Here is a 14,097-nt window from a genome sequence, read left to right as displayed (position 1 = left end):
AGCAAAATTCTGTCCCTTCCTAAAATTTCGGGATTGTTTTATTTGAAATTATAGTCAACATATATTTTTTTTAGTCTAATCATCTAAGAAACTAGCTTAGAGTTCTGATATCAAATACCTGTATATATCCTCCCCAGAGGAGAAATCTGCTTCATGAACAAAACTTTTCTTCCCCTCCTGCTTTAATAAAAGGCTCCTTTACTTATTATAAAATCTGAATACCCACCTACTCCCCCGTAGGATTTCTCTGGAATAATTCCCCCCAACTTTTCATTCAAATCTGACAACCACTGTTGATGACAGACAATGTAAGGCACCACGGTTTTAGTGTTAAAGCTGAAAATGGCTAAATACCGAAATATATATATTTACACATAAACTCTCAATCAGTAAGAACCATAATCACCAGGATTCACTAAGCACTCTCCTGATGTTCAACTGAAGTCAAAATAGTTATGGTCACTTATCTTCCCAGGAAAATCCCTTGGAATTTTGCAATATTTATAGGGCTTCACTCTGTTGGAAAATTTTTCTCACATAAATAATTCCCTTATGTTTTTTTTCTGTTAATTGCTTAATCTTCAAGAAATTACTAAAAGCGTATGTATCAGAATTTCTAAGTCAGTCTGTTCAGCCCTCTCACCATGGTTTATATTCAGCCTCTACAAGATTTAAGTCAGTTACAAATGTCAGTTAACCTTTCCCTCTTGAAATGTGCAGGTAGCTTGATTTGGGAATTAGCAACTGAGCTACTCAACTGGCTTCACTAAAAACTGTCCCAACAAGCTATCTATCCTCTCCCTCACTGGTGATGGTATAACTTGCTTCAATTGTTGACCCCCATGTAAATATAGATCATCAACAGTGACTGTAAGTTGCACTGGCTAGTTATGTCCAGCTTCATTGTATATAACTCGCTCTCTTTTCAAATGCCACAGGTAAAAAGAAAACCACAGTGAAAATGTCACCTGTGAATAGCCCAGGGGAAAAAAAATACTATCAAAGTTTCTGATTTGGGTTCTGTTCACTTTTAACTTTATAAACAGAATTCGTTTATTTGTATTATCAGAGGTGTTTATTGGACGACGATGATATGGCCAATAAAGTGAACCTGTATGTGAAGAGTACAGGTCTCTCTGACCCACATATCCCAGAACTGCAAGGAAAGGAACTGGGGAAGAATTCCTACGTTGTAAGGGCATCAGATATCTAATCCAGTCCTTGGACAAATGTCTGGGCTTTGGAAACGAAGGGCAAGAGGTGATGACTAGTCTATGGTATCATTTAAAACTCCCACCCCCCTAGTAAGTCTCCACCCTCCCAGATCCCCCAAGCGTGATTTTGCACAACAAGTTAAATAAAAGTAAACTGTTTATTAAAAGATACAGCAAAGGTACAGATACAGAGATACATACAAAGATACAGATATATATATATATATATTTACATATATATACAGTCTTGCTGTTTTCATGTGCACTATATTTAGCAGCACATTATTTAATCAGGCGGCATTTTAATGGGGCTGTTTTGACACTTGGCATTATTACCGCGTCATTTTGACAAGATACAACTATAGCCTCCTGGAAATTTCAAGGTGTGAATTCCACTTCTCCAACTTTTAATAGTAGCAAAAAGGGGAAGGAGAAGGGAAATGGAGTACCAAGGCTGAACATTAGGTTAAACACAAGAATCCAAAGGGCCAAGGTAGCATAGGGAAGGGAAAATAATTAAAATTAAAGGCTATCTGACAAACAACCCAGAGAAATAGAAACCATTATTTAAGGGCAATGGGCTATGTATCCAAGATGCTCACATCAGCCTACAACGCCTTTTCCAATCCAGTTCTTGTGTTGAACCTGAGGATCTGCCTCTCTCTGCTCAATCCCTCCACCCAATAAATTTGCTACCACCAAAATCTAGAGCTATAGAGCCTTGAAGCAAAACGGGAAGCTAAATAGTTGTACCTTGGGCTACCTTCCCACAAGTGCAAGGAGGGCCCAATGTTGGGTAGGGATGTGATAACACTGTTCTCTGCAATTCGATGCTTTTCACTTTGTGGCTTGGTTCCACAAAGTGAATTGCATCGAGTTACTGTCAAATGAGAAGCTGCGGGTTGTTTCATCTGTCGTCTAACCCGGCCCTGCCGTTTAACCCGGCCCTAAGAAGAGTGAAACAGAATCCAAATCAGATATAAAATAACAATAAAATGCAGATTCAGGTATATAAAAGGAAAAAAATACATAATATTCCTTTTACTTACCTCAGAGGGCAAACTGCTGCTGAAAACATTATCATCATCTTTGTTTTCTTCACCATTTTTCTCTACAGGAACCCATTCTCCATAAACACTATCTGCTTCTTTTTTCCGATGTTGAGATCCAGATGACACAGGGAATTCTTTTGTTAATGTTACCTGGCTTTTTGGTGGAGTTGGCTTTGCTGCAGCAATCTAAAAAATAATGTTTTTCTTAATTAAAACTCAATAGATGTTCAACATAATCTGAAAATGACTTTGTTCATTATTTCACATAGTATTTAACCTAAATTAAAAACTAAATTCCATTTGAATTTTACTTAAACAGTTCTACAAGTTGTGCTGTTTCACTAGTCTAGAAACACTAATACTCACATTCAGATTGAAAAAAATGGGTTTGGGTTCACTGAGTTTAAAAGGATGATGATAAAAAGGAGGCTCTTCTTCCTCTTCATCCGAAACATGAGGTTTATTCACTATTACATCATCATCTTCTTTACTCTGTGCAATCTGTTTGCATTTCTTAAAAAAGTAAAAACAAACAAAAGATAAACCTTACACTTTATGCAGAGTAACATGTAATTTCTTAAAAGAATCAAAACCACATAATATCTATTTTCAAAAGTAAAACAAGATTAACGATAGGTTACAGATACGTAACTTAGCTTACTGGTTACTATTTAAACACACTCTAGCTGGTCAGTCAGTTAACAACATTTATTGAGCACCTACTATGTGCAGAGCACTGTACTGGGCACTGTCCAGGGAATACAAAAAAAATAAAGTAAAAGACATGGTCCCTGCTCTCAAGGAGCTTACAATCTAGTTCAATAGACGGAATACATACACATGAGATAATTGAGGAACGCTTTTACAGAGCAACACAATTAACAAGTGCAAACTGATATAATACAAACTGAGTACATAAGTGCTCAAAGAACAAAAGCTTAAGAGAACAGAATCAGGCAGAATCTGATAATCAAGGAATATTCCTTGCAGAGTTCTAAGCCAGATTTTCATAGTTAAGAACAAGGATTAGCAGGGAAAGGAAAAGAAAGTCACCCTAGTCAGGTAGTGGTAAAGAGGTGAGAAAAAACTTATTAGAAGGGACAGAGGGCTGAAGATGAGGCTAAAATATAAAGGGAAACACTAAGTGTTCACAAGGTTTTGGATAAGGAGCTTGGATTTGATAAGCAAGCAACAGAAGCCTTCACTAGGTCCTTAAACTTAAAAAAAAATTGTAATTCATATTGTAATAAATCTAAGTAAGGAAACAGATTAAGAAACTATATGATCCCCAAATGTATGGCTAAATAAAATCTCAAACACTTGCAACTGGGTTAGATGATAGCATGTCTTTCCATAAATGTTTTGTAGGTTATCTGAAGGAACAGAACTCAAGAATGCAATATAAGGCATGATGGGGAGGGTGCAATTGATGAGGTCTGACACATAAAGCAAAGTCAATTCCGCCTTGAGAAGCAAAGGAACCGACTCCATTACCTGGCTTTATAAAAAGGTCAGAGTAAATTTGGGTGGACATGTCTCTATACTAGCAGTAGAATCTGTCATATCCCTTATCAATTGAAAATATTTTAATAAGATAAAAAGCTCATTTAGCCAAAAACACAGAATATACCAAGCTTGTAACCAAGGGGAACAGAATATATTGACAGTGGCAGGCTGGCATAAGGCTAGCCAATAACAAGTTTCAATATCTGAAACAATGTGGTATTTCTGGATCCTAGCAGCAATATTTCAGCGTCCTCCAAAAAAAAATTTTTTTAATAAAATAAAGCCAAAAGACAAAAAAAAAAAGCCTCAATTGAAAAGATCAAATTGTTAAAAACAAAAATAAGTGTGTTTAAAATATATATGTTACTGCCAAAACCCGAACCGCAGGAAGAACTGATAATGGCCGGCCATTATCACCAATGGCTGGTACCAAACAGCCAAAACCCGAAATGTTGATGCGAAAGAAGTTCCTTTCAGGCAATGGCCAGCTATTCTCATTAATTTCCAAGCTCCGGTGGCAAAAGATCATTTCTGAAGATTGTCTGTGTCTTTGCGTATATGCAGTACACTCGTGGCGATCAGTGAACACGTCGTGAATGGAAACGAAACTGTAGGCGAGCTTCTGCGTGTTGCTCACTCAACACCTCCTCCATTCAAACGAACCGTCCCACTCCTCAGTCAGTTTGGCTTCTAAAACTGGAAAGCAAAAGTAATGGGAAGTAACTTTTAGCTAGCGGAGCTTAGCCATCCCGGATAATGGCCTGCTAAATAGAGCTTCTGCCGCTGCCACGTCTGTATTTCGGGTTTTGGCCACTCGGTGCCAGCCATTATCAGTTCAGCCCACAATTCGGGTTTTGGCACGCTCCAGAGTCAACATCACTGGAATAATCCATTTAAGAATGACAAATTCTGTCTAGCTTACCTCAGTTAGTTCTTCTATAGTAGCTCCTCCTGATTTTTTAGCAACTTTCTCTTCTATTGAAGGTGGAGGTGCAGGCTTTAGGTTTGGCGGTAAAGGAACACCAGCCTTAGCACACATGGCAGCTGCATTAGCTTTGGCTATTTCAAGTAACTGAGCCTTATCTGCAAGAGGAAAATATAAGAAGCAGTTTTCCTAAAAGGCTGTACATTTTGTATTATCTAATGTTTCATATGCTAACAAAATTAAAGGCATCAATTTTCTGCCCTAACTTACAGCTGTGATGAAATCACTCTTTGGCTCAAAGTTTCAAAACAAATGCCCCATATTTAAAAAAGAATTAAGTCCACATTTAGCTTACCATTCAAACACTATACAAAATAGCTAGACTACACAACGATAATGATCACTCTGCCACACACATTAAGACACACACCTGCCCAAACCTACTTTATTTTCCACAACTATCACGCCCCTTACTTTCCTTCTAATCTCGGACAACATTTTAAATCACTCTTTGAGCCCAAGTTCAAAACTGCCACCTCTTCAAAGTAACAAGTCTTAAGTCAGAATTTAACATCCTCTCCACCGTGCTCCCAAAGTACCTAATCTATACCAGTAATTACAGCAATCATCACATTCTACTCTTTCTGGCAGTTTTACTATTTGGTAAAAGAGACATATATGCATTTTATCTGTGTCTGTTGTACTAACTTGTAATCACTCCAGGAATTATATACTGTTTTTTGCTTTGAATAAAAAAAGAACTCAGAAACATTTGTTGAACTGAATGCATTCTCCCTTACGGTTCTGTTAAGATCTTTTTCTTTAGACAACTCTGACCTGGAAATGTCCAATCCACTGGGATAATGATAAATTATCCATTATTATTACAGGTAGTCACGCATGATCCATCAAGTTTTAATCACCTCTGCACACTTTTTAAAATTAGGAGAAATTAGAACACTCCATCTTTTAAAAGGCAGACTGAAATCACTTTAACTCCCCGTATGCAAAATTCCCTACTCACTTCCATCACCCATTATACCAATCAGAATTATTTTCACAAACATTTAACAGTACTGTATTGCCAGTTTAAGACATGTAACTTATTAAAAAAGAAACATTTGATTTTAGGCTTATCTGCAAGAATTTATGTTGGAATACATACAATAACAACCTGAGCAGATACTAGCCTTGTCTTTAACTGGACTTCTACCTGCCATTTTTAGTTATGGAATATGGTTAAAGCAAAAAGAAAGCATTCAAATATGGAAATACCTTGGTTCTAATTTACTCCAAAGCAGGTCTTTTAAACGCTAATTACAAATGTACTTATTCCTACATTTTCTAAACAGAAGCTAACCTAACTACAAAAATTTAAAGATAGAAATATTTATCCTAAACCAATAACCCCAAATATTCCATATGACTCACAGAAAAAAACTCAGCTTTAAATCATTCTCTAATACCATTAAATTTTTAAATGACTCACTCAGATCCGTCAGACGTTTAGGTGATCTGCCTCTTTCAGAAGACCTGGATCGTTTACGGCGGATGGGAGACCTGCTAAATCTTCTTCTCAAGGGTGTTCGTGATCGCCTTAATCTGACTGGTGATATACTGAAGCTTCGTCTTCTTACCACAGATCTTGATCTTCTCCGACGGCTCGGGGTGCGGCTCCGTCGGCTCGGGGTGCGGCTCCGTCGGCTCGGGGTGCGGCTCCGTCGGCTCGGGGTGCGACTCCTTCGGCTGGGGGTGCGACTCCTTCGGCTGGGGGTGCGACTCCGTCGGCTCGGGGAGATGCTGAAGCTCCTTCTTCCCCCAGATCTAGATCTTCTTCGACGACTCGGAGTGTGACTCCGGCTCCGACGGCTTGGGGTGCGACTCCGAGCTCTACCTGTTTTCCGGTTATCCCTGGAGCTTGATCTTTTTCTTTTTCTTTCCCTGGACTTGGATCTGTGCTTTGGCGATCTTTTGCGCTTCTCTTTTGATACAGATCGCCTTCCTCTAGACTTTGATCTTGACCTGCTGCTCCTCCTCCTGCGTCTTGATCGTGACCGTGAACGTGTTTGAGAGCGATGAGACTTGGACTTCGATGATCTCTTCCTTGCCCTAGAACGAGATTCACTGGTGCGCTTTCGCGATTTGTGTTCAGAAGACTTGGAACGCTTACTTCGAGATCTTAACGAAGAGTCCCTTTTCTTCTCTTTCTCACCTTTGTCACGGTTCTTATTTTTCTTGCTTTTTTCATGTGTGTCCTTAACTTTTACAAAAATTTCATAATCATCTTTTTCCTCTGAAGATGACTCTGAAGCTCTTTCTGGTATACTAAGTACAACTGGACTGGCAGCAGATTTATCCCGTTCAACTTCACTTGCAAGTAAAGGTCCTTCAATACCAGCTCTAAGGCTTGTAAGACGTTCCATGTCCTTAGGAAGTAATGGTCTCACTAAATCAGCTTCATTAATATCATCAATGTTGGCAGAAAATCCTGAATCAGACAGTATCTCTTTAGTAGGGAGAGGTACTTCTTTATCTTCTCCACTACTTTCTTTAGGACTGAGAGCCACTGCTAATGTCTGGTCACTCTCCTGTATAGGTAATGATCCTTCTGCATCCTTACTGACAAAGTTATTATTAGCTGGTATATCAGGATGAATGTCTTTAGCAGGTAAAGGTCCCTCTATGTCAGCTTCACTACCACCACTGGGGCTGGTGGAAATTACCATGTCATGTTCAGTATCTTGAGTAGTTAACGATACTTCAACATCATATTTACTAATTGAACTGAAAGCAGATGCTGTGGCAAATTCAAGACCCTTACCAGTTCCCACTGCATCAGGTTCAAGAGCAAGGGAACCAGTAGAAGACAGAGTCCCTCCTACATCAGTTTCACTAACAGTAGGACAGGTATCCAATACTGTGCATTGTTTAGTCTCATTGGTGGGCAAAATTTTCTCTTCACCAGTTTCACCAACAGCACCACTGCTGGCAGCAGATACTGTGTTATGTTCCATCTCTTTAGCAATTAAGTGATTATTTATATTAAGGTCTATATTCATACCACTTTCAGTTTCATAAGAATCATTCTTCAGGTGTCCTTCAGCATGTGGCTCTTCGTCTGAATGCATGGGAATCTCCTGCATGCTAATCTCTGGAGCAAGATTTTGATCGCCAGATAGTAAATTCATTCCTTTTATAACGTTAGACTCCAGTATCATTGATGTAGACTCTAAAACCATCTCAGTTGGTATTACTTGAGTCTGCTCTGAGAGAGTGACAGGAGGCTCTGAAATTGTCACAGTGGATTCTTGGACACAAATAGATGGTTCTGAAACAATCACGTTAGGTTGAAGGACTGACATCGCCGGTTCCAGGACAGGCACAGTAGGCTCCAGGGCAGAAACAACTGGCACAGGAACGGTAATATGCTCTGGCTCAGACAAGGCCAGGGGCTCTGGGACAGCCTCAGCTGGTGGGTCCTGGACAGCCACAGCCGCTGGGTCTGGCACAGCCTCAGCCTGTGGCTCTGGAACAGCCATGGCTGGTGGCTCTGAGACAATTCCAGCTGGTTGCTCTGGGACAGCCACAGCTGGTAGCTCTGAGACAGCCATGGCTGGCAGATCTACAGTGCTCTGGGATGGCTCTGGAATAGGTACTGCTGCCTCCAGCAGGGACACAGATAACTCTGAGGCAACATGTCCTGAAGCCCTCATGGAATCAAAAGTTTCTGCTGCCTCTGACATAACAGAAGGCTCTGATGTTAACACAGTCGGTTCACCTGATGTTGTGGGAGTTTCCGACACCATGTAAGTCACTGGTCTTTCTGGAATAATTTCATGCTCTTCTGCTACAGCAGCAGACTCTACAGGTGTTGATGTGACCAAAGACTCTGGCTCCAGTGGTGGTTCTGGAACAGTCATGGAAGCCTCTGATGCTAACATTGAAGGCTCTGATGCTGACGCTGAATAATTAGCAAGCACTGCTGAAGGCTCTGAAATCTCACTTTGAGTCACAGGAGGTTCAGGCAGTGACACAGACTCTTCAGGAGGTAATGCTGGCACCTCAGTAGGCCAAGTATTTTCAGCTGTTAATGCTGACTGCTCAGTGGGTAATGCTGGACCCTCTGGTGGTTCCTCAGGAGGCAATGGCGGTGTCATTGGTGGCTCTTCAGGTGGCAATGGTGGCATTGTTGGAGGCTCTTCAGGAGGCAAAGGTGGCACCATATATGCCTCCGTATATGTATCAGTATAAGAATCGGTGTAAGAATCAGCTGCCATAGACATCATTGAACGATCAGCAGTATAAGATGACATCATAGATCGATCAGCTGCAGAGTACGATGACATCATAGACCGGTCAGCAGCAGAGTATGAAGACATCATAGACCGGTCAGCACCCATGGACATCATAGATCGGTCAGCCATCGGGGACATCATGGAGCGCTCGTAAGCTGACATCATAGAGCGTTCATAAGCTGACATCATAGAGCGCTCAGCCATAGGGGACATCATAGAGCGCTCATAAGCTGACATCATAGAGCGCTCATAGGCTGACATCATAGAGCGTTCAGCCATAGGGGACATCATAGACCGCTCATAAGACATCATAGAGCGTTCGTAAGATGACATCATGGAACGTTCTGCAGCATAGGACATCATCATAGAACGTCTAGATGCTAACATCAGGGGTCTAGGTGCTAACCTATATGGCCTGGGAGCTATTCTATAGGACCTGGGTGCTATCCTATAGGGTCTAGGTGACATCCTATAGGGATCAGGAGTTAGTCTGTAGGGATCATGGCCTAATCTATAGGGGTCTTGCCCTAACCTGTAGGCATCATGACCTAGCCTATAAGGGTCATGACCTAACCTATAGGGATCTTGAGCTAACCTGTAAGGATCCTGAGCTAACCTGTAGGGATCAGGAGATTTTGAACCCAACATAGCAGAATCTTGGGTACTAGATGCTAACATCTGAGCATCCATGGTACCAGACGCTAACATCTGAGCATCCATGGTGCCGGAAGCTAACATCTGAGAGTCCATAGTACCAGATGCTAACATCTGGGAATCCATAGAGCTAGTGGCTAACATCTGGGAGTCCATGGAGCTGGTTGCTAACATCTGGGAGTCCATGGAGCTAGTTGCTAACATCTGGGAGTCCATGGTGCTAGAGGCTAACATCTGGGAGTCCATGGTGTTGGACGCTAGCATCTGGGAGTCCATGGTGTTGGACGCTAGCATTTGGGAGTCCATGGTGTTGGATGCTAACATATGGGTCTCCATGGTGTTAGAAGCTAACATATGGGATTCCTGGGCCATCAAGGGATCCACTCCTACTGTTACAGAAGTCTCCCCCACTAATGTAGTAGGCAGCTCCTGTGCTACCGTATTATACGACTCCAGCGCTGTCGTCGAGGGCACCTCCAGGGACTGCGACACGGTCATCGTTGACAGCTCCGTTGTTGTCACCACAGACTGAACAGAGATCTCCAGCGCCACAGTTGCCACAGGCTGCCCAGGCAACTCTGGCGCCCCAGGCTGCCCTGGCAACTCCAGCACCCCTGTTGCCAAAGGCTGCCCCAAAAGCTCCAGTGCTCCAGCTGCCCCAGACTGCCCCGAGAACTCCAGTGCCCCAGCTGCCATGAGCTGCCCAGGCAACTCCAGTGCCCCAGTTGCCACAGGCTGCCCCGACAACTCCAGTGCCCTAGTTGCCGAAGGCAGCCCTGGCAACTCTGGCACCCCAGTCACCGAAGACTGCCCTGGCAACTCCAGCGCTGTCGTTGCCACTGGCTGTCCTGGCAACTCCAGCACCATTGCTGCCTCAGGCTGCCCCAGCAACCCTGTTGCCGTCGTCACCTCAGGCTGCCCAGGATGTTCCACCGTTGTCATCCCCACAGGCTGCTCCAACTCTGTCGTCGTCACAGGTTGTTCGGTCAACTCCATTGCTACTGTAACCACAGGCTGCCCTGGCAGCTCTACTGCTGCTGTCACCACAGGCAGCCCTGGCAACTCCTGTGCCATCACAGGTGGCTCTGGTACCTCCTGTGGTGGCTCCAACCCCATGGATGGTGCTGGAAGCCCTGGCAATTCCTGCGACAACTGTGGCACTGACGTCACAGAGGGCCCCGGCAACTCAGGCACTGCTGTCGCAGGGGGCCCTAGCAACTCAGGCACTGGGGTAGAAAGGGGCCCTGGCAACTCTGGCACCGGGGTAGCAGAGGGCCCAGGTAACTCCAGCACTGGAGTCACAGGGGGCCCCTGCAACTCCAGCATGGAGGTCGCAGGTGGCCCCGGCAACTCCATCGCTGAGGCCACCGACGACTCCTGCAGCTCCAACGCTGTGGTCTTGGGCAGCTCCAGCATCTCCTGCGGTCTTGTCATGGATGAATCTGCCATCTCCGATGGTACTTCTACAGGCTGCTCTGGCAATCTTAGCACTTCAGTTGCCGATGACTCTGGAAAATCCATTGTTGTTGATGTGCTTGGCTCAGGGTGCACCTGAGTAGGTGTCTCTGATGACACAAGGGTTTCTGATGGCTCTAGCACTTTTGCTACTGGAGGCTCTAACAACATGATCTTTGATGGCTCTGGAGGTGTGCTCTCCAAAGATTTCAGCCCAGGCTTCACCTGACACTCCACTGACATTGTTACAACCGGCTCAGATGACTTTAGCACTACTGTTGTAGTAGGCACTGGTGCTGTTGCAAAGGAATCCAGAATCTTTGTTGTGGATGGTTCCAGCATTACTGCTACAGACTGCTCTGACTGCACTGAAACTACTGATGTAGATGCAACTGACAGTTCTGCAGTTTTTGTAGCTGGCTTCAGAATTTCTAAGGTGTGTGGCTCTAATACCTCCATAGATACTACAGGAGGTTCTAGCACAAGTGCAGGAGACTCACTGGTGTCAGATAGGCCGAACGCTCTCGCAGGATGCTCCAGTGCCATTTCTGAAGGTTCAGAATCAAACTTCAAAAAGGAATCTGATTCTAAATCTACGTTCCCATCATGATGTGATTTCGGCTTTGATTCAGATTCTTCTGGCTGTCTTTTATACTTTTTTTCCTTTTCTTTCTTCTTTTTCTTCTTTTTATTTTTGTGCTTTTTATGTTTCTTCGACTTTTTGGTAGGTATTTCATCAGTAGGATCTGTTTGTACAGACACACATCTACTTTTTCTGGAAGCCTCCTTCAAGTCTGAAATTTAGGAAAATTAATTTTGTCAAATATCCCCCAAAATAGATTTAGGTAAGTCGTATAAACCAAAACTTACAATCCATGTTAAGATACCATAACACTTCTTGTTAAACAGAAGGTTACTAAATAAACTATTTTCCATAAACCAGTTATCTGAAGACTGACACTTTTCCAATACTTCTTTTACAACTGAAGCCTGGGTTAAAAATAAGTTCTTAATTTATTACAAAAACTTTTAGAATTACATTAAGATGTGTTTTTACTAAGTTCATTTAAAACAATTACTTTCTCCAGCTCTCACTATACAGCAAATTCGTTTTAAACTACAGTTATGATGAATATCTTCCATATTATTAACTGTAAGAATTTCCACAAAAACACACGTTAAAAAACTTTTGTGACTATTTTATCACCCTTATTTATACAGAAAGCAACATGGCACTGGCTCTGGAACACACGGTCTGCTTTTGGATACTGAATCAATTCACCACTCACTACATGAATAGACGTGGCCAAACCGCTGACACTCTGTCTTCCAGAGTTAGAGGACGAACTCAGTTAAAACATACAAAGTACACTGAATAATGCCTGGCACCAAGTAAGCCCTCAGCAAATGCTAGAGATTGCTTTTATAGTATAAGGTCTGAACAACAAATGTAAAATATGGAACATGAATTTTCACCCATGTTGCATTCTAATAAAAATAACATCTTCCCCCCAATACTCTTCTAAATTACTAAGAAGTAATTTTTTTAATGTTTCTACTTTAAAAATGATAATAAAGTCATTTGGAGAAGGAAATTCGTACAGCCCTTAACATGTAACTTAAGAACATTTCAATCTGCATATCTAAAAGAAAGTGGTTTATAATCCACTTTGCAACCAGATGAGATTTACTCTAATGCCAATATCATATTAGATAAACCTTAGTGATCTTAGGTGATCGGAAATCCAGGTCACCAAGATTATGGAAAAAGCAAATCAACACATGACAAGACCTCTTCCAAAGCAAAATTAATCATTTTCCACTAATTGTTTATTATGTACCAAATGTTAGCTACATTATACTTCAAGAAAAAGTTGCTAGAGCCATGAATCTAAGCAAGGCTACAGTCCATGCTATTTTTTTTAACCATACTCTATACTAAAAATAAAAAAAAAAAAAACCCATACCATGGCCCCCCATTTACAAAACTAAACAATATTGTTATTTTTGTGGCTGATCACAAATCCTTCATTTCTAAGCATCAATTATTTAATCAATTCCCCAAATGCTAAATATCCAGCAATGATTCCTCTCCATTCATTGCACCTTTAAGAGGAGTAAACACAAAAACAAGATCATCTCTAATCTTGAGCTTTAAAATAAAACCTTCCAGGGTTTTAGAATCATTACAGATATGGTCCAGACTCCTGTACCTTCCAAAACTGACATTTATACAACTGTTCAATGAAAACCTACATTCAAAATCCTGGCACTGAGGCACTGTAAGACTAAACCAAACAAAGATAGTTATATTCCACCAGCAAAGTAAACAAATGCATCGATGCTCATGGTTCCAGTACAATTGTATTTTCAAAAAAATACTTAAGAAAGTCTTCAGTAAATCAATTAAACTAAAAATTAAACTTATTGAAGTTTTAAATCTAATGAACATCTTAAATACCCTGCAATCAAGAAATACTACTGTTAACTATTAAAAAAAAAACTTCAAGTTTTCAAGACAACTGATTATCTCCAACTTACCTGGCTTATATCGTAGTTCCGTATCTAAGACCCCAGAAAGTACTTCCTCTATCTTCTGAACTATTTCTTCATTTGGTAGGCTCCTGGCAGAAGCAGCTGCATCACCTGCCTGGTTTCCTTCAATAGGTGTATTTGTTTCACCATTGAGCTGGCCTTCACTCCTTCCACTTCACAAGAAAAGTTACCAAAATTCATTAATATTTTTATCATGCCATATAATAAATTAATATTTGTAACTCAACTGATTAAAACAATCTTATTTGTACACTTCACCATTTTTTATTTATTTTGGATGCTATTCCCCATCAAAAGTGCTTCCTTAACACTATCTACTTACAGTTGGTACATTTTTATTTTCACACGATTAAAGTTTTCAGAACTGTGAAAGTTAAGAAAAAGTCTTTCAAACAGGTTTCTAAGCTCATCTTTTTTTTTTTTTTTTTTTTTTTTTTTTA

The 14,097-nt window shown here is 41.3% G+C and overlaps 1 protein-coding gene across 5 annotated transcripts in view; it reads right to left on the bottom strand.

Moving 5' to 3' along the window:
- SON (SON DNA and RNA binding protein) overlaps window positions 1-14,097 on the bottom strand; it is a 30,088-nt gene that overhangs the window by 13,063 nt on the left and 2,928 nt on the right. For 3 of the 5 annotated variants that reach the window (XM_024758173.1, XM_024758174.1, XM_024758175.1), the window contains exons 2-6: window positions 13,643-13,809; window positions 6,187-11,895; window positions 4,695-4,855; window positions 2,633-2,779; window positions 2,264-2,452 (exon numbers count right to left, since the gene is read on the bottom strand). In XM_024758173.1, the coding sequence (XP_024613941.1) occupies window positions 2,264-2,452; window positions 2,633-2,779; window positions 4,695-4,855; window positions 6,187-11,895; window positions 13,643-13,809 (6,373 nt within the window). Of the gene's footprint in view, window positions 1-1,332; window positions 2,162-2,263; window positions 2,453-2,632; window positions 2,780-2,959; window positions 4,469-4,694; window positions 4,856-6,186; window positions 11,896-13,642; window positions 13,810-14,097 lie in introns of those variants that run through there. The other 2 variants (XM_024758177.1, XM_024758178.1) reach the window with 2 other exon arrangements.

Source organism: Neophocaena asiaeorientalis, unplaced genomic scaffold (assembly GCF_003031525.2).
Source record: "Neophocaena asiaeorientalis asiaeorientalis breed wild unplaced genomic scaffold, Neophocaena_asiaeorientalis_V1.1 scaffold45, whole genome shotgun sequence".
Classification (NCBI taxonomy): Eukaryota; Metazoa; Chordata; class Mammalia; order Artiodactyla; family Phocoenidae; genus Neophocaena; species Neophocaena asiaeorientalis.
The sequence above is the reverse complement of the archived record's forward strand: the minus strand, read 5'-3'. Positions and strand labels throughout refer to the sequence as shown.